At 34.8% G+C, this 25,455-nt stretch overlaps 4 protein-coding genes across 4 annotated transcripts; 2 read left to right on the top strand and 2 right to left on the bottom strand.

Annotated features, from left to right (window-relative positions):
- The first annotated feature begins 1,178 nt into the window (after positions 1 to 1,178).
- Positions 1,179 to 3,141, top strand: LOC108861541 (NAC transcription factor 56). The gene is given in 4 exon segments (XM_018635424.2): positions 1,179 to 1,535; positions 1,781 to 2,088; positions 2,181 to 2,349; positions 2,352 to 3,141. Coding segments are annotated over 4 exon segments (1,071 nt in total). The 5' UTR covers positions 1,179 to 1,342; the 3' UTR covers positions 2,753 to 3,141.
- Positions 3,142 to 17,389: 14,248 nt separating this feature from the next.
- Positions 17,390 to 17,963, top strand: LOC108863087 (uncharacterized). Its single transcript, XM_018637394.2, has one exon. The coding sequence runs from the start codon at positions 17,563 to 17,565 to the stop codon at positions 17,881 to 17,883; it is 321 nt and encodes a 106-aa protein (XP_018492896.1). The 5' UTR covers positions 17,390 to 17,562; the 3' UTR covers positions 17,884 to 17,963.
- On the bottom strand, positions 17,926 to 20,481 carry LOC108863084 (peptidyl-prolyl cis-trans isomerase CYP37, chloroplastic). Its single transcript, XM_018637391.2, has 11 exons — positions 20,279 to 20,481; positions 19,890 to 20,141; positions 19,717 to 19,806; positions 19,529 to 19,624; positions 19,235 to 19,342; positions 19,092 to 19,141; positions 18,851 to 19,007; positions 18,590 to 18,748; positions 18,382 to 18,504; positions 18,248 to 18,297; positions 17,926 to 18,182 (listed from the first exon to the last, which is right to left on the bottom strand). The coding sequence occupies exons 1-11, from the start codon at positions 20,426 to 20,428 to the stop codon at positions 18,053 to 18,055; spliced, it is 1,365 nt and encodes a 454-aa protein (XP_018492893.1). The 5' UTR covers positions 20,429 to 20,481; the 3' UTR covers positions 17,926 to 18,052.
- A 476-nt stretch (positions 20,482 to 20,957) lies between these two features.
- On the bottom strand, positions 20,958 to 22,404 carry LOC108863086 (uncharacterized). The gene is made up of 2 exons (XM_018637393.2): positions 21,684 to 22,404; positions 20,958 to 21,604 (listed from the first exon to the last, which is right to left on the bottom strand). The coding sequence occupies exons 1-2, from the start codon at positions 22,171 to 22,173 to the stop codon at positions 21,225 to 21,227; spliced, it is 870 nt and encodes a 289-aa protein (XP_018492895.1). The 5' UTR covers positions 22,174 to 22,404; the 3' UTR covers positions 20,958 to 21,224.
- Between the last annotated feature and the right edge of the window lie 3,051 nt (positions 22,405 to 25,455).

Here is a 25,455-nt window from a genome sequence, read left to right on the forward strand (position 1 = left end):
TACAGCAAGATATAGCGATTATTGGACTTTGATGTGTTATTGTAATTTGTCATCAACTAACGAAGAAAGCGATAAATCTTGCTATCTTTTGTATATCAATATATATTAATTTTTGTCACCAGATACTATATATAAAATGAAAATAGCAACATATTTCGTTTTTCGACGTTAATTACAGCTTCCTCTCCATTGTCGTAGTTCGTCCATGTCGAGCATATATTAAACACAGCCAAAATATCTATGTTTAGATTATAGGGATACATTATAGTTATCATATAGTCTAATGACTAATATGTCCTCAGTATTTGGTTAATCTTGTAATTACACAGATTCGACATGATTAGTCAGGCTTTGTATATGTGTCGCATTGTCGCACATTAAGATTCTTTAGTGCAACCAAAGCACACTAAAATCGGCTGAAATATGGGGAATATTGTACTTTTTGATCATCGCTAACATGAATTATGTGACTCTAAATTATTTCAGTAACTAGTTAAGGTATGGTAATGTTAAAAAAAAAAATTCTCCTGCTATTGTGTTAATACAATTGCCTTAATTATGTTTAATTGAAGCCAGTTTCAAAAAAAAAAAATTATGTTTAATTACTAAGTTGTATTGTATATACCTTTGTATGAAATCATTGATGATTTTTCATACTTCTTATCTACATTAACACATATTGCTACAGTATTTTAGATTCATGATACATCATAAAAATTTACATAACGTTTGCATGGGCTATAAATCTTTATACTCAATCCTTCCATGAATTTTTTAACAAATAACTAAATTTATGTACATGCATCGTGTTAATAATAGTAAATTTAACACGAAGATATATATATACATGAAATAATATGGCTTTTAATGTGAAACTCTTTAACATAATTACAAAAACTATCTGTTAATGTATCAATTGATTTTTGGCGTTAAACTAAGACATGCATTTTAAAGGATATGATGGTATATATATTTAAAATACTTTTAAAAATAAAAAATCAGATATTTTGGATAAAAATCTTTCACCAAAGAATCAATGTAAAACTCTTCAAAATATAAGTTTTCTTTGCATTTTTAGTTTTTTTACCCTAATCTCCGCGGGTGTATGTAAGAAAAAACATACGATTAGAACCCACAAATTAGCGTTTTATGTGGCCATTTAAAAGAATGGTAACGCTGACTCTGTGAAGCATTTTTCAGCACACCTATCCCACAAAAATAAAATATCTAACAGAAAAAAGAGAGGAAGAATCTCAGAGTAAATATTATATGAGCTTCTCCTACCATCACAACCAAATCATCCGATCACGGTGCTAGACTAACAACGGAGAACGAACTCGCCATGGAGAGCACCGATTCTTCCGGTGGTCCTCCACCACCACCTCAGCCTAACCTTCCTCCAGGATTTCGGTTTCATCCAACCGATGAAGAGCTCGTCGTTCACTACCTCAAACGCAAAGCCGCCTCCGCCCCTTTACCTGTCGCCATCATCGCTGAAGTTGATCTCTACAAATTTGATCCATGGGAACTTCCAGGTATGTATGATCATCATCATTATTTATTGTTTTTTTAATACAAAGAGGTTATAATTTTTCAAACCTTAAATCACAATATGTAATATTAGTTTCATATAAGCGATCATAAATCATCATCCAAGTTTCTACATCTTTTTATTCTAAAACTTTTTATATGAGTTTTTTCTTCCTTCCCCCGGAGATCATTTCTCTTTGACGTGTGATCTAACTTTTTTGTTTTGTTTTGGTTTGGTTTGTTCTTATAGCCAAGGCATCGTTTGGTGAGCAAGAATGGTACTTCTTCAGTCCTAGAGATCGGAAGTATCCAAACGGAGCTAGGCCGAACAGAGCGGCGACGTCAGGGTACTGGAAAGCGACGGGTACTGACAAACCGGTGCTAGCCTCGGACGGGAACCAGAAGGTCGGCGTGAAGAAGGCACTGGTCTTCTACAGTGGCAAACCTCCAAAAGGTATTAAAAGTGATTGGATCATGCACGAGTATCGTCTCATAGACAACAAACCAAACAACAGACCACCAGGTTGTGACTTCGGTAACAAGAAAAACTCCCTCCGGGTATGTAATAATAACATACTAGTGTACTCTTCTTAATGTTGTCTTTATGATTTTATTTTTAATTATTTTTTTGTGGAATATTCTTATATTAGCTTGATGATTGGGTGCTATGTCGCATCTACAAGAAAAACAACTCCGGTCGACATGTGGATAACGATAAGGATCATGATATGATTGATTACATCTTCAGGAAAATCCCTCCACCGTTATCTATGGCGGGACTTCACCATAATGTCTCAAGATCAGCGAGCTTCTTCCCGGCGGTTACGGAATTTTCTCCGACGGCCATCACGGTCTGTACGAAGGAAGTGGCATGATCAACAACAACATGGCAGTCCGCAGCAACGGTGCTGGCTCTGTTAATGGTGATCCTGACGCCGTCGGTAACTGTTTGAATCCTGCTTCCTCCTCTGGACCGATGATGATGGCGAACCTGAAACGAGCTCTTCCGGTGCCTTTTTGGCCTTTAGCGGAGGAGGAACATGATTTATCTCAGAGAAAACGTTTTCATGGCGGAGCAGGAGGAGGAGAATGTTCGAACATGTCTTCTTCGATGATGGAAGAGACACCACCGTTGATGCAACAACAAGTTGGTGTGTTAGGAGATGGGTTATTCGGAACGACGTCGTACCAATTACCTGGTTTAAACTTTTACTCATCTTAAATCAATATGTGTTTCGCCGCCGGTGTGAAAAAAATTTACGGTGACAGTGACGAATTGCAGAGTACGGTTTTTATGATTGGTGGGGTCATTTGCATTGTGTAGTTTGAGATTTGTGTATATATTTTGGGTTAACTAATTGGTCATAGCTAGGGCATTTAGAGAGGGGGAGATGTGAGGCAAAAAATCTTATACATACATAGGATTATTGAAAGAGTATACTGTTCTCTTGATTTAAATGTTGAAATGTAAAAATATACATACTTAGATGTTTAAATAATATATTGTATAGATGCATTTAGTCATCTCAATTATATTTGAGATTGTATTCTCTTTGTAAAAGGAAACCATAAAAAATAAATAAAAATAGCTGTGTAACTGTGTACTTTTCATGTGGATTGTGTTTTATAAATTTAAGAGTCTCTAAATGTTATCTTTTCAAAAGAAATTTAAGATATTTATAAAAATTGTTTTTTTTTAAAATAGTACCAGATTTGAAGATTAGAATATTAGATATATTTTATGTTGAGTGAAGATTTCTTATTAGCTATTATTAGAATTAAAAATGAATTATTTATCGCTATTTAAGTCGGTCACTAATTTATTCATCAGCTTTACTAAAACATTGGTGATAAAGAAATATAAGAACTGTATATTTACCGAACAAAATGAAAACCCTCCCTAAATTATAAAGTTTTTATATGTAACTTTTTTTAAAAAAATTTCTTTTTCTTTATTTATTTATTTGAATTTAACAGTTTCAAATAGATGCGGAGTCCATATAAAATCCGGAGATACCACATTAGTTTACGAAATCTATATGAATCTATTTAAATTGAAGAACTTAACAGTTTCCTTCTTCATTTTAGATAAATATATGATGTATTTTTAGTTGTCATTTTGCATGTAGATTTTGAAGATGGTATTTTAGATATCCTTTTAGAGAAAGATATGATATACTTTTAAACTTGTTATTTTAAAATTTAACTAGATCTTGACCCGCCCGATCAAGCGGGTATTTATTTTCTGTTTTTAGTTTTTTGTTTATATTAAATGATGAATTTTTAATATTTACACATAAATCCAGATTGAAAATTAACTTTTGCAGTTATAATAAAAATTAAAATTAAAAAGTTAATAAAATATTATGATATAAAATATTAATTTTTTTAATTAAAATAATATAGAGGTGAATCATATTTTTTCCAATTCTTAAATCTTAGCATCCCAAATAAAATAAATTTATAAATACATGAGATATATAAATATATTTGGAACTATAATTTTTATCAAAATAAATTTGTTCAAGAAAAATAATTTAACGTTGTTGTTGTTTATTTCTAGAACTTGATCCGTGACCGTATAGATATTTGCTTTCATTTTAAATTTTTTATTTGTACTAATGGTATAATATACATATATATATATATATATATATATATATATATATATATATATATATATATATATATATTTATATGTGTAAATTCAAATGTATTACATAATTATTAATAGAACATTTTAAAACATAACAATTTTATTTATTACGTTGAATAATTGTATTTTGTGATTTTGATCGTCTATCATATCACACTGTATCATATAAACAAATCCAATATCTATAACTAATTAGACTTATATTATGAAACCACTATACAAATAATATATAGATTAATTATTTTATATTTTATTTATATGTTATATAAATTGATTATGATGTGTGATTTTTTATTTTATTATTTATACTAATAAATATTAAAAATATTTAATATGTTAAAACGAAGTATATTGGCAAAATCTATTATCGTAAAGATTTGATTAAGAAGATCTATTATTTAAATTAAGAAAATACATTAAATTCTTAAATCAATTATTTAAATAGGAAAATGACAAACATATTTAAATAGAGGTTCAATAAAGACAACTATAATTAAGGAAAATGCATTTATAAATCAGAAAAGACAACTATGATTAAGGGGAGTTAATTTATTACTCAGTGGCATTCAAATATAAATAACTTCAAAAACTTATGGGCATTTTCAAAATGTACTTCTATTTTAATAATATAGACCAATTATTACCCTGGTGGTTTGTCTAGACTTATCTATTATGTCAAGCCCATGATTTGCTTTATAAATTATATCCAACTCTTTTGAAACGACCCAATGGCCATGAATGTGTACATTAAAAATATCAACATTCATATACATTATATTATTAAAAACAGTGAAGACCAATCTTATTTGGAAACATCCTGAACTTGCTGAACTAATAAAAAGTAATGATAAGCATCAACTACATAGTGTAGATAAGGAATTTCAATAATTGCTTGTAAAGCTATAAATATAATATAGTTTATACAATGGCCATCTCACGTTGATTGTGATTTTTCTTCTCATTTTCTATATATATATATACATATATATATATATATATTGTGTATCAATAAATTCACACCAAACGAATACTCAGTTTTGTAAGAAACTGTATTGTCAGCCCGTGATTAAGTATATTGTCTTAAAACAGAAAAGTTGCTTATGTGTTATGTTAATAATCTAGCTAGCTAGTTTTTTTTTTAATTATCAAGAGGTTCGGGCTGAAGGTATTAGACCATCATTATTAGAGGGTCCTTGGCAAAGCCCTTAAGGGGGAAAACGCTGGACCGAATAGAAAAAAAAATGGAAAAACCTTTATTTAAAAGTCAGCCTTTACTTTTTACCGAAAAAAAAAATAAAAAGTCCTTAGTTAAGGGACTTACCCTTCGTCCCTCCAATAATGATAGTCTAAACCCAAAACCACATTCGTTTCCAGGACGCATTGCGTCAACAACGATGATCAGAAAATGCAAAGGAGTTTTAATGACAGCTCAGCAACCAATAAAATTAGAGAATTAGAAAATGCAATAATTGGACGCCAGCGACACGTAATGCCTGAGTGGGAGACGCTGCAATTTGCAGCGGCAATAGAAACACGGAAAATATGAGCAATTGCAGTCGACGGCGACAACTATACAACAACACAGTTAGAAAATTTCTCGCCTCTTTGTTAATTATTGGCCGCAGACACTGACGCCGCATCAGAAAAACGAACAGACCTAGTATATAATATTAGTTTTATTCCGGCGATCATTCGAAATATACATCCTTGACACAACGGCTAGAGTCATTTTTAGTGACCTCTAGTTAGTTAGCTAGTAACCTTCTAATAACTTTTTTTTGTAAACTTTCTAGTAACTTTCTTTCCTTACGATACTTGTCATTAATTCTTAAAAGGCTTCTATCACGTCTAAAACGTAAATAAAAATAACCTATAACTATAAGATAGCTAGCTTATGATAATGATATATTCATCTTACGTCAACTGTAGTAGTTTACTGAATCATAATTAATAATATGATTTGAACAAACAACCCCCTAGTTAAGATTGTTTCCAGATATGTTCAGGTGTGAGTGTTTTTTTTTTGAACATTATGGGTGTCATTTTCTTCTGCTCACAACTTTTTCTTTTATCAACCTAGCTAGACTTAGATTTTGGTTAGACATCGCCAACTATAATCCATTAACCGCATGCCATACAGGAAAGGTCATGACTGATCAAAGGTTTTGATTTAAAGCTTTTTTTTGTAAATGCAATTATAATGGCTAATTAGCAGTAAGTATTCTTTGGAAATTGCTCTAAAAATGTCTTCTTTGGACATGATTATTGACATCTTTATTTAGAGATTACGTTTTGAGTTCTTGTAAACCTTTTGACCCTTGAGGAGTAAGGAAATCTACATCCTTGGGAAAAGGAATTTCAAGTTACGGCCGGGACACATGTACAATATGTCTTTTAAAGATCTTTCAACGTTTAAGGATGTAATTAGCATACAAATATTATATAGCGGGTTATTGTCTCTAAGGATCACAAGCCCTCTCCTTTGAACTTAATATCTGAATGAAGGTATATAGGGCTTACTTTAATGATCGTATCCAAGTTTAGGTGTATATCTGCAACCTGACATTCGTGGGGAATATTGGTCGGATTTTTATCCGGACGTCACGTAGCTGGCAAACCTAATACACACATTATGTGGGCTGGTGCATACAGCTGCTAGGTTCGATATTGTTTCAGAGCAATGGTGTCTTTCTCTCAAGCAATGCACCTCGTGACTCATGTGGTCCTCGTAAAGTGTTTCATGGCACGCGTACGAAACGAGAAAAAACTACCAAGGCAAAACCACCAAATCAAGCCCATTTGAAGAAGATACCGTCCAAATCTTTTGTTTATGTCGTCAACATCCATTTAACCAAACTTATATCTTGGTTCTAATGAGCTAGCTTCAATCACATTAGACAATATTAACAATTAACAAAAAAATAACTATACATACTAAATTATATATTTGTAAGATAGAAGTATGGCAGTTTGAGAGTTTTATTTACAATAAAAAAAGAATTCACAATAAAAAACATCCAAAAACTTATATGTACATACATTCATAAAATGTTTTTAATTGGGTAAATTCCGGATCTTGGTTTCATAATTCAAAATCAAAATTATTTTTTAGATATTATGATTTTTTAACATCTGATTAATTATACTATTACAATGCTGAAAAATATTACATATGCAATTTTACAGCCGACAATTCTACTACCATACCATATGATAATACACGTTTGACTGCGTTATACCGAACCGTCCAATGAGATCCATGTTCGATGATACACCTAGGATTTGAATCCTAGACTTCCGGATAGGGGTGTTCAATCCGGATATCGGTTCGGTTTCGGTTTGGTTTTTTCGGTTTTTCAGTATTTCGGTTAGTAAAATACAACTACCATTCTAAATCCATGTTTACTTCGGTTCGGTTCGGTTTATATACTGTCGGTTTTCGGCTTATTCGGTTTTATACCAAAAAACATAATTCTTTATTTTGTGATCATATTATATGAATTTTAGAGTCATGTTGTCAATACAGTCATTTATTAAAAAAATATTATATGTTTAAATAAAAGAACAAAAAATAAAAAACGCTTATACCATCTAATAAAATAATCAAATGTAGAATTAAAATCAAAGCTCAAAATTTTGAATAAAAGTAAAAAACTAAAAACAAAACAGATTAAGCACGAAGCACTAAAGAAAGTTTTTCTATACTTCCATATTTAGCGTTCATCAAATTCATGTTTCTTCGAATGAACACAAACCTCTGTTCATTTACAGATTAAAAAAGTTGTGAAGAATTTCTACTAATTGTTGTCCATCAAATTTATAATCTTTATTTCAATTTAGTCAATGCTAAAATAAAGCAAAAAAATCAAAAAAAAGACTAAAAAATAAGAAGCATCGGTTGCGATGAATTGTTATTTAATTATACTTCAAATGTTTTACAAATCATGACTTCTTTATTACTGTAAAAATACGGTAATAGTTATTAGCAAACAAATTAACTTATGATTTTCATACGTCGTTATAAAATATATACATATTTACATGTTTCTATTTTTGATCGGTTTTATTCGGTTTATTCGGTTTTATCGGTTATATACCAAATTATATCCAAATCCTACGGTTTTTAGAAAAAAATTACATCTATTCGGTTTGTATGGTATGTACCAATTTCAAACCATAATGTCTATTTTGGTTCGGTTCGGTTCGGTACGGTTCGGTTTTGTCATATTGAACCGCCCTACTTCCGGATGTAAAATCATTGATGAATATTTAGTCAAACCATTAGATTAAGGGAATTTCCACAGATATTCTGATTTTAAAAAATAACTTTGTATACTAAAAGTTGTTTAGTTCGGAGACGAAGAAAATCACTTTTATAAAATTTCTATATGATATATGCTTTAAAACCAAACAAAGATCGTATTGATTAGAAGATAACAGTTGTTACATTTCCTTTTCGTAGAACAAGTCGTCCACGAACTCTAAAAAAAAGCAAGAAATTGGGTATTTAAGAAAAAGAGAACGAATAGATATGGAAAAAGAGTATCCGCTGTATGCATAAAAGATTACTAGAAGAAAGGGCCACCGATGGACCATATTCTTCTACATCAGCAAAATAAATCATTATCTTTAAACCAAGAAATTAAAAACGCCTTTAATTACATTCTCTTCTAGATAATAAGTACAAACCGCCTTTCAGATATTTTGACATCATTAGCATTTAATTTTGGAAAACATACAGTACAATATTTATTTCAGGTTACACTTCCCAATTCCCATACATTTCCATACTCTTTTGTTTTTCTAAAGTTTCGTTCATGCTCAGTTGAAAAGTTGAGATACCTATCTTATATCTCCATGGGAAACAATGAACAATATCTCGTTGCTTCCACACATCATATGGGTTCTTAAAGAAAAACGATTGTGTAAGAAACTGAAAAAGAGTTAGTTTCAAAAAAACAAAAAAAAAACTGAAAAAGAGAGAAAGATGGAAAAGTAAGAGGCAAGAAAAATGCACAATGAAGATCGGAGACAGCTATCTATAGAAAAGAAAAACAGCCGTTACAAGATTAACTCAAATCCAATAAATACATTTTGTTATAATGCGTTTACAATGGGAAAACAAATTGCACACCTTAACCAACAGTGCATTAGGAACCACTCGAAGTCGGTTCTGTTATGCTCCTAGTTCGATTTCCGTTGAGAGGATGGGTTTACGCTATGTTTCATTATTACCAACTGTTGTACCCGATCTAAGAAACCCAACAATTACTATCAAAGCTATATTGGAACCACACGAGTTGGTTAAATATATGGGACAGAAAATTTAGCTGTTTGGAACATGATTTTTTACAAAGCTCGACTGGTTGAACATAGATGAAAATCAACCATAACAATCAAAAAGGAAATTAATCGGGTCTAAGACCCGGATCACCTCTTAGTTATTCAATATATATATATATATATTTCACCAAAAAGAAAACACAACTAGAACAGTTTGAAAACATTTGCAAAAAGTATAAAAAGTGAAGACAAAAGAGTACTAATTAAAGTAGCAGCATTATCTTATTAGTGTAATTGATTTCATAAACACAATTGTGATATTTTTACTACCGCCACACCAAAAAACAAATATATGTGTGGATTAGAAGTTTTTACGTGGATTAGTTACATTAAACTTGTAGATTAAAAAAGTAAGGATAAGATATTAATGAAGATAAATAAGGCTTGGTTGGTGTAGATGAATGGAAGGATGAAATATGGACAGATCGGGGAATATGAACTAACGCTGTCTTCAACTCTTTATTGGATACGACAGGAGTGGATTTTTAGACTCTCCAAAATCATATTTAATAGAATCATTTATTATCGTATGGTAGGATAACAAAACACTTATTCTGTTCGCAATTTCAGCTGTATTTTATTATGGATAAATAAATATCTCACATTAAAAATAGCAAAGAATCTTAAGCAATATAAAAAATAGATGAACCAACTGATGCGGCCATCAAACCAGTGGTTGAACCAGAGGTCAACCAAGCAGTCCAAACCGGCCACTTTGGAGATACCAGCGACATAGGTCCAGTCCACGGCGTATATCTCGACAACCAAAAGGAGTTTTGGAGTGAAACAAATTTTAATGGACTCTACACTCAAGAAGGAGTCCAGTCCAATTGGAATTTCCAGAAAATCTTACCGGACCAAGGAGTTATGGATTTTACAAACTGGAGGTTCTCCAGCCCATCCATCTGCGAGTACCCGACTTTTGAAGGAGATTCAAGCCCAATGAAGAAGCGGCCTGAACCAAAGCCAATCATAGGATTCAAGAGGGATCTCTCATCTTTCCAGAAAGCCCAATATCAGGAGAAATGGCCACGGAAATTAGGAGTTATGCCCACTTTGCCAGAACCGGTCAAACCAGTTCTACACTTGCCTCAATTGGAAGCTAACCGGTTCAATCAGCTTAAAACCAGACATTGGCGTCCAGGAGATCATTCCAACCAATCAAGAGGTATTCCAGGAGTCCTTAGCTACACCAGAACCCAGGAGATCAATTGGTTCAATGAAGACTCACTTAAATCAAACCGGAGCTATTTATGGAAAGATTGGACAAACTTTCGGTTTGATCATTTCCAAGCCAATCAATTCCGACCAGAAGACAACCAGACTAAACCAAGGCATCCAGGAGATATTATGCACAAGCCAAAGGAGTTCTATGAGCTCATTCCATGCACCAGCCCCCATTGGATCAGGAGGATCCTCATTTACACCATTTTGCCTTATTTGGAGAAAACCGACATTAATGTCCAACAGCTCTTTTCTCTTCAGACCAGGCACGAAATCAGCACTTTACCAGCATCCAAGAAGGTCCCAAGAATGCTCTCTTATCCCCTCAAACCGTCCAGGTTCAAGCAAAGACACATCTCTTACTTGGAGCCAAAATCCCACAAAAGGCTCCAACTGCTAGTTTTTCAATTTATTGCTTTGTCTTTGATTTGTTTCCTTTCTTTTCTTCTTAGACCTTTATCACCATTGTATCTGAGCATTATATAAGCTCATAGACGTCCATTGTAGAAATCACCCTTGAATTTTATGAATGAAAATGAAGTTTTCTAGTTTTCTTAAAACTATTGTTTGAAGTCTTTTGAGTTTGTGAGAAGCATCTCTTGAGCAACCAGGCTTATCAAAGTCTCCTTTCACAGAGCTTTGTGGTGTCTGTTCAATCCATTTCGTCCATCATCCATCTGGTTGAGAGATTCAATCAAACCTTCATCCGCAAATCCACTTCAGTCCATCATTTGATCAAGCTGAGAGTGATACACATCCAGCAGCTTGATTCCACCATATCTATCCTTTATCTTTGATTATTTACTCTGATTTATTCTTCATATCATTAGCATCTTATTCATCTTCCATTTGTTTCAGTTTTGCTTCATAAAAACTAATAAAAACTCATAAAAATCTATCTTCTTGTTTTCAGGTTGAACCTCAGTTCATCAATTCATATAGTCTGATTTCCAGGCTGTATCATTTGGTATCAGAGCTCAAGCTCCTCACTAAGGTGATATCTATCCTTGCATTTCATATTTGCTTGCATTTGTTTTTCATTTATAAATCAAAAGCCATAAAAACAGTTTCTGCATTTTTGTGTTCTTGTTGCATTCAAAAAAAAATTTTATAAAAAGAGGAAGACAAGTTTATTTTCGTGTAGATCATCTAGGATTCAATTTTTTTTCATTAGCTTGTTTGCATTCATTGCCCAGCTCCCCTTGCCATTTTTAGATTTTGTGCATTCATTTCAAAAAAAAAATAAAAATCTGCATTTTAAGTTGTTTCCATATCTTCTTGCATTGCATATAAATCTGAAAATTCAAAAAAAAAATCATCCTAGTTATTGTTTCATATCATATTTGTTTCATCATTTTGATATTTGCGTTTATAAAAAAAAAAAAGAAAAAGGTGTTTGCATTTATTTGTTTCCATTTGAAAAAGTCAAAAAAAAAATCTGCATTTTAATTGTTGCATATCAAAGAAAATTCAAAAAAATCATTGTTAGTTTCTATTTCCATTTTTTTTTTCTTTCATTGTGTTATTAGCATTCCATATTTGTTTTATTTCGAGATTGCATCCAGAAAACCAAAAGAAAAATAATTTTTGCATAGTTGATTTCATTTCGGTTCATATTTGCATATTTATCGGTTTTGTTTAAATTAGTTTGCATTGCTGCATTGTTATTTTGCTAAACCAGAACTTCCCTATCCTTCACTTGATCTTTGAGAGTGTTTTCAGGAAGCCATGGTAGGAGGAACACACGGACCAAGTCAGATGGCCAAGAAGAGCCAACATTTGACAGCTTTGCAAGAGGTTGAACATCTTGCTCAGTTGAGGAAAAGAAGAAAGGCACAAGGCCAACTTCCACAGCCAGGAGAAAGAAGATTTGGAGATGCACCAGAGGCTGTCTATGTCGAGCCAAAGCCACCAGATCCTTCAAGGATCAATAAAAATCCAAATTCTAAAACCCCCAAACTTAATGTTGTTAATTCTCATTTTGATTATAACTCTTTTGCTAATAATGTTGAACTCTTTAAATTTTCAGGAAAAAGAGGTTATCTTAGATGGGAGAGGAACCTTGATGAATGGTTTCACTACAACAACATCTTGAAGGAAGAAAGGCTAGCTTATGCCATTGAACATCTAAAAGGAGATGCCTTTAAATGGTGGGTTCAAGAAGTAGATGATAGATGGTTTTACAAGGAGCCAACTATCAAAACGTGGGGAACACTTAAGAAAGCCATGAGGTATGAGTTTGCACCAGGTTATACAAGATCTCAGATCAAGGAGCAGTACCCAAGGAGGTATCCAACTCATGGTTCCCAAGAAGCAAGAGAAGCTGTCCACAAAGAGGATCAAAGAAGCTTACCTCAACAAACCAACTTTCAGCCAAACCAGGGGCACGCCATTGTCCATTGCTTAGGCCAGAAAAGTGACATCCTAAAGGTAATGGAGGTAAGTAAAAACGTCAGCCAAGACAGCTTGAACAGACCCAAAGAAGAGCTAAACAAACCAGTACTTCAAGTAAAGGCTATGGTAAGTCCTATACTTGATAAATTGGTTTATATATCATCTCCCACTGGTATGAGTCACTTGTCTTTGTCCAAGGATATTAAGACAGGTCTTGAGGTCCAGAAAGACATGACCCCCACACCCTTGTTGGAATCAAGAGTTGTCCATGATTTATTTCCAAGAAAAATGGAGATTCCAAACCAAAAGAAAGAAGAGGCATCAACCCAAGGTAAGTCTTCTAACTTTAAAAATTTAAAAGATCAGACATGTTATAAATGTCATAAAAGAGGACACTTTGCTGTGACTTGCCCCACTAAACAAGCATTGAAAGAAACATCACTAGAAACTAAAACTGAATTGTTTAAAATGAGTGATAGTTTTGTTCAATCTGATTTGTTGTTTCCAAATTCTTGTATAATGCACTTGTCTTTGTCAAAAGGTATTGTATCAGGAATTAAGGAGCAAGAACTTAAAAGAGAAGATCTAGTCTACCAGCATGGCATTGCTAAAGAGGAGGAAGCCATAAGTGAGGCTGGAAGAAATGATTTGTTGCTTAAAGAAGCAAAACCAGTAATCAAAGTATCAAACCAAGGTAAGTGTTTAACAACACCTTTAGATACTGGTTTAAATTTTTATATTCTTGGTACAGGGATACCAGATGAGAGCTCTGTGCTTACTGAAGTGCCAAGGGCCGAGCCAGGCCATGAGCTCAATCAAAATCCACACCACAAGTGGAAACCAAAATCTGAACAAAGAATTGTTCAAGTGCCAAAACCTGAGGTAAAATTCACTATGGATCAGAATGCTATTATTATTTCCATGATAAGATTAATGCACTTGTCTTGTCCAAGGGAAAGTGAAATAGGTACAGGAGACCAAGGTGAGAGCAAGCCAAACAAAGAAATACAATTTCTTGCTGCCACAGATGAAAGTAAGGTTCTTTGTTCTTGGTTTTCAACAGTTTATAAATTCCAATACTTTGGTATAATACACTTGTCTTTGCCAAGATGTTTTGACCCAGGTATAAGCAAAGAAAAAGGCACTCCAAATCGTGGTAAAATCTTGCAAGAAGAAGCCTTAACCATGATGTCAATAGATGCTGTCCAGAAACTAGTTCAAAGAGATGTTGAACAAATGCCATTCAAAGTCAGCATGGGTAAGGAAAGTATTCTCAATTTTAAAATGTCTTTATCACTTGATTTTCCAGATGTGATGCACTTGCTTTTGCCAAGAAATTTTGATCCAGGAATAAGAGAAGTAGAAGTTCACATCAGCCAAACACAAAAGGTGCAAAGAAGGCAGCAAGCCAACACATGTTGCCCAAAGAAGAAAATCGTTTTTCAACTTGTGGAAGCTATCAAAGTAAGTCTGGAAATTTCAAATTATTTTTATCAGTGTCCAAACACATATATAATGCACTTGCTTTTTGTCCAGAAAGTTGAGAAATTTTCAGGTTGCAAAGAAGAAAGCTTCAAAGATATCCCACCAGATTATCTTGTGTTGCTAGGAAGATCAACTCCAAGAAGGACCAGAAACATGGCCCCTAATAATCTGAAGGACCATCCACTCCAGAAGAGATGCAATGACCAGAAACATAGCAGAAGCGTGATCCTTTCCTATCTGTCCAAAGAAGAGCCACCAGATGCATCATGCCACACCAAACCAAAATTGTATCATCAAGGTAAGGTTCTAAACTCCCAAATGAGAATGAAACCTGACTTGCTCTATTGTGGTGTATCAGGTTATCCAGTTTTGAGGTCAAAACCTTCACAAGGGGGAGGGAATGATGCGGCCATCAAACCAGTGGTTGAACCAGAGGTCAACCAAGCAGTCCAAACCGGCCACTTTGGAGATACCAGCGACATAGGTCCAGTCCACGGCGTATATCTCGACAACCAAAAGGAGTTTTGGAGTGAAACAAATTTTAATGGACTCTACACTCAAGAAGGAGTCCAGTCCAATTGGAATTTCCAGAAAATCTTATCGGACCAAGGAGTTATGGATTTTACAAACTGGAGGTTCTCCAGCCCATCCATCTGCGAGTACCCGACTTTTGAAGGAGATTCAAGCCCAATGAAGAAGCGGCCTGAACCAAAGCCAATCATAGGATTCAAGAGGGATCTCTCATCTTTCCAGAAAGCCCAATATCAGGAGAAATGGCCACGGAAATTAGGAGTTATGCCCACTTTGCCAGAACCGGTCAAACCAGTTCTACACTTGCCTCAATTGGAAGCTAACCGGTTCAATCAGCTTCAAACCAGACATTGGCGTCCAGGAGATCATTCCAACCAATCAGAAAGTATTCCAGGAGTCCTTAGCTACACCAGAACCCAGGAGATCAATTGGTTCAATGAAGACTCACTTAAATCAAACCGGAGCTATTTATGGAAAGATTGGACAAACTTTCGGTTTGATCATTTCCAAGCCAATCAATTCCGACCAGAAGACAACCAGACTAAACCAAGGCATCCAGAAGATATTATGCACAAGCCAAAGGAGTTCTATGAGCTCATTCCATGCACCAGCCCCCATTGGATCAGGAGGATCCTCATTTACACCATTTTGCCTTATTTGGAGAAAACCGACATTAATGTCCAACAGCTCTTTTCTCTTCAGACCAGGCACGAAATCAGCACTTTACCAGCATCCAAGAAGGTCCCAAGAATGCTCTCTTATCCCCTCAAACCGTCCAGGTTCAAGCAAAGACACATCTCTTACTTGGAGCCAAAATCCCACAAAAGGCTCCAACGGCTAGTTTTTCAATTTATTGCTTTGTCTTTGATTTGTTTCCTTTCTTTTCTTCTTAGACCTTTATCACCATTGTATCTGAGCATTATATAAGCTCATAGACGTCCATTGTAGAAATCACCCTTGAATTTTATGAATGAAAATGAAGTTTTCTAGTTTTCTTAAAACTATTGTTTGAAGTCTTTTGAGTTTGTGAGAAGCATCTCTTGAGCAACCAGGCTTATCAAAGTCTCCTTTCACAGAGCTTTGTGGTGTCTGTTCAATCCATTTCGTCCATCATCCATCTGGTTGAGAGATTCAATCAAACCTTCATCCGCAAATCCACTTCAGTCCATCATTTGATCAAGCTGAGAGTGATACACATCCAGCAGCTTGATTCCACCATATCTATCCTTTATCTTTGATTATTTACTCTGATTTATTCTTCATATCATTAGCATCTTATTCATCTTCCATTTGTTTCAGTTTTGCTTCATAAAAACTAATAAAAACTCATAAAAATCTATCTTCTTGTTTTCAGGTTGAACCTCAGTTCATCAATTCATATAGTCTGATTTCCAGGCTGTATCACCAACCTACTTATCACCAATCAATTTCATATTGAAAGTCTATTTAGCTTAATATGGTATCAGAATCCGATCTAAACAGTTCAACCATGCGCATTAAAAATAAATGTATTTTAAAAATTGGAAAATATCCTAAACAATATCTAAGATATGGATGGACCAATCCACTCAATCATCCGTCCGACTAGTCCGACTAGTTTAACATATTTAACAAGATGTTGAATAAAAAACTATTACATTCGAATATATAGAGGCGTTTTCTTTTATTTTTGTTTTATTTGTATTAAAATTAGCATTCATCTAAAATTGCAAATGATATCTATACAATTGCATTCTGCCCCTACCACTGCCCTGAACAGACGGATGCAAATACCTTAAATTAGAATGACCCACAAAATTGTACCATTTGGAAGAAAACAAAAACTATAGAGAGATCCAAAGATCAAAGATGTACAAAGGCCCATTTTGCATCAAGTAATGATAGAAGTTACAATATCAATTATCAAAACCACATGGACCCTCTTGCGGGAGTTTGGAAACTTTATGGACCTCACAAAACTTCTAAGTGTGGTCGAGAGTGGAATGAACCCAAAAAATCAAATTGCAAAGCTTTTTGGCGTTTGTGAGAGAGTATGCAAGTTAGGACTTGGAGTAATAATAAATAATTAAATAAGTAGAATTAGGCAAAAAGCATGTTTCTATGAAGTATTGAATTTTCTCAAAAGTATTCTTCCGTTGACCTGTTGGGTGAAATTGATTTGGTCAAACTTGAACAAATTGAGGAGCATGCAGAATTTGAAAAGTAGACCAACCTCTCCATCCATCACACAAAAAAATGTAACAAAGTCAATGGTGTATAGTTTTCTCCCAACTCCACGTAAAGTATATAAAACACAGAAGAAAACTCTCATTCACACACACAATTTCATATAACAAATTAACACACAGTTTTCTGCAAGTAAGAGAGATCATAATCATATCATTAGTAAATAGTAAGTGATGCAGGTTGTGAGAAGGATTCCATCAGGAGAAGGTGCAGAGATGCGCGAGAGATCAGAGACGACACGGGTCAGACGTAAGAGTCACGTGTCGAGTCTGAGAGTTCGACAACCTTGCACGTGTTCAGGACGGCCTGGCTCTGCCAAGTGCGTGCGCCACGGGTTTGTGGTGCCAACCGATGAGAAGCTTATGCGGAAGGCGAGCGACGGAAACAGAGAGGTGGTTAGGAGAGCGTTGACGCCTCCTATCCGGCGGATGAATCTCCGGTGGTTGAATTTCCGGCCAACACCTAGCCGTCTCTGTAAAATGTCTTTCCTTTGATCATAAAAATTGAATCTTTTTTTCTTTTGGGTTTGATTGTAATTTGTAAATAAAAATGAGAACTTTTTTTATTACAGTAATGTCAATCCGGTAAAAGAAGGAACTTGTAACTCTGATATGGGACAAGAAAGTATTTAGAACATGTTTGTAGTCTTAAAAGGAAGAAGAATCAAGTGGATGGACTGTTGTTGTTCTGAGCAGGCAAAATAAGACGATCTTGGCCTTCGATTAGTTTAGCGGATTTGATGATATCTCCTGTCTTGATCTGCCCAAGAATGTCTCTTCCTGCTGTTGTGTACCTGCAGAGTTTGTACCAAACATAAGCAACTTCAAAATCGAATAAGAAACGGTTTAAAACACATACCCGAACACCGAGAACTGCCCTTCGTCGAATGATAAACCTCCTAAGCCAGACTGCACAAGAAAGTAAACGATTTTAAAAAAAAAAGAAGCTAACTGTCTTTAGTCTCAGATGGGATTAAAGAGTGAGATCCCTACGTTTCTTTTATCGTATAGGTAGAAGAAGAATTGGTAAGGAGATGAGTAATCCTCTGAGTTTTCACTGTGAGCCATTGCAACAGCTCCATAAACTGATAAAGGAAGAACTGGCAGCTCCCCATCCTTCCAAATGTCAAAATGCAAAAAGAAAAAAGTCAGCTTTTTGGGTTTTAATTTGGGAATAGATATGTGGTATTTTTGTAAATACCTGGACACTCAATGGAGTTCTGTAGAGAGGTTCGAACTGTCCAGAAGGCATAACTTCCAATGGAACACTAACACTCTCCACCTTACCACTCCCATCCTCTGTAATAACAGCTTGGTTCACCGTGTTGAGTTTGGTTCCATCATATGCACCACTTGTTACCTGAATAACAGCTTGTTTCTCAAGATCTAAAAGAGTACAGTCTCTTAGGTTTTAAGATGTGTGTAGCTAACTAAAGATTGAAGTTAGAGGAAACTACCTTACCAGTTTAGCGAAATTCCCTGCTGTTAATGGAGCTGAATAGCCATCTATAACAACCTGGATTGTAGCACTCTTTCTCTGATCTCCCCCAGCTTCAGCTTGAAATGTGGAACCATCAGGTTTCTCAATGGTGATTTCCACAGTCCCTCTTCCTGCTAACCTACAGTTTCCACATAAAAGAACTGTTTAATTTGCAGCTCATAAGAGGGATTTTTCACTCAGGGAGACAGAAAATGAGACACACCTAGGGTAGTTCATGTATTGCTGGGGAAGCAAAAATGACAATCCAGATGCCTGCAACAACACTTTTCAGCATCAGGAACTTAAATCTTGTGCTAAATGCCGTTTCAACCTTACTCAGAAGATATGCCAGAAAATTGTATATACTTGCAATAACTCCATCTCCGCAACAGTGTCTAGTGATGATGCCAGGCGAATGGACACTTTATCAGGATCTTGATACCTAATTGATTCTATAAGTGCTTGAAGTCCACCCTATCAAAAAACAAAACAACACACGGTTTATACTTATTTACAGTAAAACCAAATGAAGCTATAGAACATAAGAACAGTTTATTTGCAATGAGTTAGTTTTGTCTATAACACCATCAGATCATCTTTCCACCAAAAAAAATAATGAAACTACAGAGATTAGAGTCCATCAACTTGAGAACGGTTTACCTTGCCGTCAACCAGAGATGCATACAGCTCTGAGCCCTTGTCTCTCAACTCTGCTGGTATACTAGCCAATATTGAATCCTTATCGTCTATAGCCACCTGAAACATATTTGTGAAGGAGTTCAAACTTGCAACCAATCAGTGCCAAACAGAAAGCTAAAATAGACAACAACAAGAGTAACAAAGTTTACCTTTAGAGCTTTCTTCACATTGCTCTCCATGGTACCATATGGCTTTCTTTGAGGGATTCTCAGAAGATAAGATATATCTTCCAACGAAGCCTAAGAAAACCACAGCACAACAAAATCAATCAAATCACCACAAATAACAGAATGTGAAGAGTCTACTAGTAATAGTGACAAGCCTGTATAGTCTTCATGTTGGGATTAGCAGGAATAGCTCTTCTCAGTGCAAGTTCCCCACTTCTTGGAACTTTCGTGTCCGGAGAATAAAGAACGGCCTCTGCAGGTGAGATGTAAGCAGAGTCTAGACCAAACAAGGGCAACGGAGACCAGACTTGACCGAGTATCAGGACCGTCGCAACCAGTTTCTCGAGGTTCTTTGAACCGGCTTCAAAGGGGTTCAAATTCGAATCAATCGAAGAAGGTATAAGTTCCTGCACTGCTGAAAAAGAGTATTCAGAAACCAAAGTTTGGAACTTTCTCACAAACCCATCAATAATGCTAGGGCATAGATGGAGAAGAGTAAAAAGAAACCCTAAATGTGACATCTTTCTAGAGCTATGAACCCGACCTTATCGACATAGTTCCTGGTTTGAGAATGCAGGCGCATGCGGCTGAAGGGTAGTTTGGGTTTTACGAAGAGAAAGCTGCGGTTAAGAGGCGGAGGGTGGAAAGCTAAAATCCGGTGTGAGACGACGGTAGAAGACAACGGAGAAGCCATTGATGGATGACAGAGAGAAGGAAGGATAGGGGAAGAAGAAACGATGAGCTTTTTTACTTGGCGCGCCTCATCTTCTAGACGCTTACGTGGAGATATGTGTGTGGATACACGTGGTCTTGACTGAAATTCAAGAAACGGCGTGTTGTTCTACTATTCAGAGTACAGACGGCACTGATCCTTTGCATGGTAATTGAACAGCTCGACGTTTTTATGGTTGTACGCTTTGCCGTGAACTTAAGGAAAGTAGAGGCTTGGCCCAATCGTGGCCCAACTGGATTTATTAGATTTAAATTTGAAATAATATGGAGGGGACCGATATAGAGATCACATCGACGTGAAATAAAAGGACAAGACATTTAATGCCCCAACTATATATTAACAAGACGACATTCTTGATAATCACTCAACATTCAACATGGTCGATTTTTCTTTTCTTCTTTTTTCATTGTACATTAATTAGTTAGGTACTTCCCTCCACGGCGTTGAACGGACCACTGACTGACCAGCGTCTGAAACGCTAACGCAGAAATTAGAGCATCAAAATATATTACTAGGATTATTGTATATAAATACAAGATCAAAACGCAAACACCGCGTTTAGCGTTTCTGCCTCTACAAGAAGCATCTGGTTCCGCTTCGCCTCCCCAGACGCTAACTCAGCACATTTTTGATTTTCTATATTAGAGTCGCAATTAATATATATCACAGTTATCTGTTTCGACCTTCCGGTCTTGAACTACGTCCCGTCTTCTATATAAACGAATCGACACAAAGCCGTTTTTAAAAAGCCACGTCATCATCTCCAATCGAGGCGAACTTCACGTGGACCAGCGACGAGTTCGCTCGGTTTCCTGAACGTCACGATGTGGCTACCGGCCATAAACGCCGTGACTCGCTCAGAGACTCGGATATCCTCCATCTTCAGCTCCTGGAGACGCCGCACGTACTCAGGCACGTGCAAGAGATCCCAAACCACGCACAGACCTCCTGGCTTCACGACTCTCACTATCTCCCCTAGCACCCTCATCCTCTCCGCCGCCGCCTCCACCGACTTCTGACCGTGCTCCTTCCCCACCGTGTGCACGAACACCGACGAGACCACCACGTCGAAGTAGTTATCCCCAAACGGCAGCGTTCTGACATCTCCTTCCCTGCACGTCACATACTCTTGCACACCTATAAAAATTACACATACGAATCGGTAAAAGTGTAAAAATCATTAATTAACTTTAGGTTAAAAAGAGAATTAACTTACCTTCGAGTTTAGCGGTGCGGAGAGTGGAGAGAGTGGTGCGTTTGGAGCGGTCTAACCCGACGACCCGACCCGAGCTACCGGTTTTCTTAAGCTGCGTCGCGACGGCGTTGAGCAAGATGCCGCGTCCGCAGCCGAGATCTAACGCCGTTTTGACGCAGGACCAGTCGCCGACGGAGCCGACCATGCGCTGAGCCATCTCGTACTGGAGCGGGACGTCGGAGTAGACGAAGTTAGCGGCGGCGAAGAGGAGGCAGACGGCGGAGAGAGCGGTGACGGCTCCGGTGAAACCGGCGGTGAACCTGGAGGCGCCGGAGGGGAAGAAGGAGGAGTCGAGGAAGAAGCAAATCTGGTCGAAGTAGATGAGGAAGAGGAGGGAGAGGAGGGAGAAGAAGAAGGCGTGGAAGAGGAGGAAGACGAGCGTCTGCCACTGCTGAATGCCGTATATGGCGTAGATCTGGGTCCAGTCTCTGTTCGCCGCGGTTTTACCCATTTTGATATAATTACCAGATTCCGATATGATCAGACAACGATGAAAACAAGTTGTCTTTAACGGAAACAAACAGATCTCAGGAGTTTGAGTCTTAAACTTTTGAATTTAAATTAAAAGAAATCTTGAAGTTCCTGTGGTAAATGAGATCAAGGACGATGAAGATATGATGTAGGGTAAGTGGGAAGAGTATCGTCACAATAACATGGTGGGAGAGTGAGCTTATGTAGCAGAGGAAGAAGAAAAATAAATAGGAATTATGGAAAGGATTTTTTAAAAACTTTTTGGTTCTTTTTTACCATATTCACGCGCTTTCTTTTCACTCTGTGCTTGTCGGTTTCTGCATTTTCAAACCATGGTTCTCATTCAGAATTTTCAGAAACCCCATAAGTCCAGGCTTCTTTTTTTAATTTGGATGTTGCTAATGCACGTAGATCTTTCAATATTCGAATGTAGTGTTTATTGTTATTTACTAGTACTAGTTTAGATTTGGGGAATTTTCAAAAATACCATTTTCAAGATATCATTATTCATCTTTACCACCACTAAAGACACATTTTCAATAATACCTTATTTATTAAAATGGTAAAGACTCTTATATCTTTGTTTTTATATGTTTTTCAAAATTCTAATCCCAAATTCTAATTCCTAAACCTCCAATTCTAAACCCTAAACCCAAAATCTTCAACTCTAAACCCTAAACCCTAAACTATATACCCTAAATTCAATATCCTAAACCCTAAACCCTAAAGTCTAAACTATAAACCCTAAATCCTTACCTCTAAACCCTAAATCTTAAACTCTAAACTCTAAACTATATACCTTAAACCCTAAAACATCAAATCTAAACCCTAAATCCTAAACCTTTAAATCTAGACACTTCATTAAAAGTAGTGGTAAAAGTGATTAGTGTAAACATGAAAAGTGGTAGTATGAAAATGGTATTTTTGGCAATTTCTCTTTAGATTTTCTCATTAAAATCATTGTTTCATTAACCTATCTCACTAGATTTTTGTTGGCAAAATTTCGTTAGATATAGTTTTTTTGTGTGTTTACCCCTATGATGAATTGACTACTAAAATAACAGAGAATAAAAAGTTGTCAAATTATATTTTGTTTGTGAAAAGTAATAAATAATAAAAAAGTATTAATTGCTGAAAAACTAAAAAAATATGTTGTTAATTCTATTAGCAAAATCTTAAACCATAAATCTTAAACATCGTTAGCAAAATCCTAAAATCTATATCTTAGAATTTAAACTCTAAACATTAAATATTAAATCCTAAAATATATGATTTTGGGATTTGGAATTTAGGTTTTAATATTTTGAGTTTAAGATTTAGAGTTTAAAGTTTTGAAAGATCAATTTTTTTTTCATAAATAAAATATGATTTTAAAAGTTTTTAATTGTTATAATTGTAGTAACGAACCCAGGTTCATCATAAGGATAAACCCAAAAAAAAATATTTTTGCGTCTTCATTTTGTAAATAAAATACCTTATGACACGAGAGTTAAAAACGTTAATCACAGTTGTCAGATATAAACATATCTTCGCATACGAGTTGGTTCATGATTTTTGTCAACAGTTTTTATTTATTTAATAAACGAAAGTTGAAATAAAAAGTTATAGTAATTTTCCGGATTGCAGTATATATTAGAATTTTGAGAAGTTTAAATATAAATATCTTGAAAAGCATTAGATCTGGCTTTCAGAGGATTAGATATTAGTTTTATGAGAAACATTGCAGCAGTCGATCTGGAATCTCGGAACGCAGTGCATGCATGATAAGAAACATATCTACTAGAATTCCAATCTCACGTCGTATCTTATAACAAATCTTTTTTAATCTCTGTCAGAATTCTTACAATTAAAAAAAAAAAAAAAAAATTCTTACAATTTAATAAGAGTGAAATATTTGTATATACAGAATAAAAACATTATCTTGAAGCATACATACTTTAAACTTTGTCTCCTTCCCTAATTCTCATCTTAAAGCTCGGACGCGCTTGTTCTATGTACATGGACTCTTGTTCCTTTTAAGGAATTTAAATGTCGTTTTTTGATAAACGAAATTTATCAATGTCTCTTTTTTTTTGCAAGGGAAAAAAGAAATTTAAATGTCTGTCTCGGTGTTAGTAGATAGGATCTAATATAGTATATAGGATCTAATATAGTATATAAATTTCAAAGGTTAAAGAAGTTCATTAGCTAGTTAGTGATGTGTTAATATACCTACCAGATGAAACTTCAAAACAACCAGACAGTATGTTTTGACTTGTTGATGATATTCTTTCCTTTGTTCCATTATTGACAATATATTGTAAATCAGTATAGTTGGAAAATGACAGAATTACATGTTTTATAGGTTAATAACTGAAACTATATTATATAAATGTTCACATGGTATTTATTAGTCTATTAAACGTATGAATATAAGCATCTGCAATACAAATATAGAAGGAAGAAACTCATAAGTCTAAACAGAAAACCCTAATAACAATACTAAAGATATAAAATTATATTTTTAAGTACTAAAACTAGAACCAGTCATGAATTTTTCGAGATCCTATTAAAAATTTATAAAAATATTATATTTATTTTTAGAAAGAAAATATTTTTTTAAAAAATTAACTAAATAACTATTTTCGTTAAAGAAAAATCAAAATTTAAAATTTTAATCACATAAAATATATTTTCTTATTTTAGTTGTACTTTGAAATTCAACGAAAAATATTTTCTTATTTTAGTTTTATTTTTATATTTATTTATGGTAGATTATAACAACAACAAATATTTTGTATTTGTTCTTTTACATTCAAATATCTTAATATAAATATATATATATATCTTCGGACACTTTCAGTCACATGTTATTAGTATTTTATACATTTTGCGAAGTCGTGCGAAAATGGATAATATGGGAATGTGACAGTGTTAGATAGACTGTCGACGATCTTACAGAACTTATTTTCTTTCTAGAGAACATCCATCCGTGAGATTTTGAGGATTAATGGTAAGATTCAATCATCAAATATAACCATACATTTGGCACTCTCATCACTTGCCGGTCAACACGTGTGCAGTGGCGGATCCAGGATTTTGTTTTACTGGGGTCAAAATAAAATTTCCAAAAATATATATTTAAAATACAGAAAATAGTTATTTAGACATAAAAAGAGGGGTCATTTACACCATAACTTTAAGATTTAGAGGGGTCATACATAGTCAAATATGTTTATTATCTATCTTTTACATACAAATTTTTAAATTTTCAATATTTTAG

The sequence above is a fragment of the Raphanus sativus genome, chromosome 5 (genome assembly GCF_000801105.2).
Source record: "Raphanus sativus cultivar WK10039 chromosome 5, ASM80110v3, whole genome shotgun sequence".
Lineage (NCBI taxonomy): Eukaryota > Viridiplantae > Streptophyta > Magnoliopsida > Brassicales > Brassicaceae > Raphanus > Raphanus sativus.